The 1,494-nt window shown below is 51.9% G+C and overlaps 1 protein-coding gene across 1 annotated transcript in view; it reads right to left on the reverse strand.

The window, feature by feature from the left end:
• The window catches only part of LOC105537085 (lysophospholipid acyltransferase 7-like), a 20,305-nt gene that overhangs the window by 10,231 nt on the left and 8,580 nt on the right, over positions 1 to 1,494 (reverse strand). The window contains 1 exon segment of the mRNA XM_011976557.1: positions 850 to 1,026. Within this exon segment, the coding sequence (XP_011831947.1) occupies positions 850 to 1,026 (177 nt within the window).

Consider the following 1,494-nt stretch of genomic DNA (forward strand, 5'->3'; position numbering starts at 1 on the left):
CCCGGCCTTTTTCTTTTGAGACAAAGTCTCGCTCTGTCGCTCAGGGTGGAGTGCAGTGGCATGATCTCCGGTCATTGCAACCTCTGCCTCCTGGGTTCAAGCGATTCTCCTGCCTCAGCCTCACAAGTAGCTGGGATTACAGGTGCGCACCACACGTCTGGCTATTTTTTGCATTTTTAGTAGAGACAGGGTTTCACCATGTTGGTTAGGCTGGTCTTGAACTCCTGACCTCATGATCCACCCGCTTGGGCCTCCCAAAGTGCTGGGATTCCAGGCGCGAGCTGCCGTGCCTGGCCTGAGTTTCTGCTTCTAAAGGCTGCACAGATAACAATATCAAGCACAGAGTCTCCACTCAAGAAATACTGGAAAAATTAAAAACAATAAAAACGAATACGTAGCACACACTTACCTGTCAGGCCTCACATTAAATACATTTCACATTTTATCGCATTTAGTCCTTCTATCTACCTATGAAACCAGTAATAAATAGCATTAACTCCATTTAACACTTGAGGCAACTGAGAGGTCAACTAACTCCTCAAGGTTTCTCCATAACCTGTATGGCCAAGATTCCAGGAAGGCTGTCTGTTGAGTCCACAGGACTCAGTACATTGCTTCTGTCAAGTGAGGCTGACTTTACAGAAGTAGAAACTGAGGACCAGAGAGGGGGAATGGTTTTACACCAGCATGCTGCCACTAATAAGAGGCACGTCAAAACCAGGCTAAACAAACGACAACTCTCATGAGCCTCCGGGGCAGGAGCCCAGCCAGGGAAGCTGCAGGCTACCCTGGGGCTTGCTGGGTGATGTAGTTCTGCAGTGTCACCTGAGGCTGGTGGGACTCACTCACCGCAGGACATAGGAACGGGCAGGTGCGCTCTTGTAGATATACTGCGCCAGCCACCACTACACCGTCATGTTCCAGTACCGCATGCCATCGCGCACCCGCACGCAGAAATCTGTGCCGTAGCAGTCGATGTTGCGGATGGTCTCATAGTCATACTCCAGGGAAGCCGCCTTCTCCAGACTAGGGGGTGGAGGATGAGGTTGGGGGACAGACATGCAGCTCAGCCAGGCCCCCTCCCGACGCCTGCTAGTGTCCCAGTCCTGGATGCTAAGGAAGGGATCCTGGCCAGGCAATGGCCCTCTGGCTGTCAGACTTGCTAGGGCAACAAGGGAGGGTGGCCCAGAGGGTGCCTGTAGGGGAGGACGATGGGTGGGCCGGGTGGTACAGTTCACTGACAATGGGCTTCTTCTTCTTTTGGTACCTAATGGGGCCTGCCACAGCCATGAAAAGCCTTGAAGGGCTATGGTTGCTAAGCTATGAGTCCTTTAAGCAACCAAGTTCAGTATATTCAGAGAAGCCCCCAAGGATGGTCCCTTCTAAATCGTCGGACACTGCAGTTGCTAGGGAAGTTGTGATTATCATTCCTCATAACAAGGTGCTTCATGGTTGCTAGGGAGATGTTCCAGGCACCAGTGGGGTCCCCATGAT

The sequence above is a fragment of the Mandrillus leucophaeus genome, unplaced genomic scaffold (genome assembly GCF_000951045.1).
Source record: "Mandrillus leucophaeus isolate KB7577 unplaced genomic scaffold, Mleu.le_1.0 Scaffold1689, whole genome shotgun sequence".
In the NCBI taxonomy this organism is placed as follows: domain Eukaryota; kingdom Metazoa; phylum Chordata; class Mammalia; order Primates; family Cercopithecidae; genus Mandrillus; species Mandrillus leucophaeus.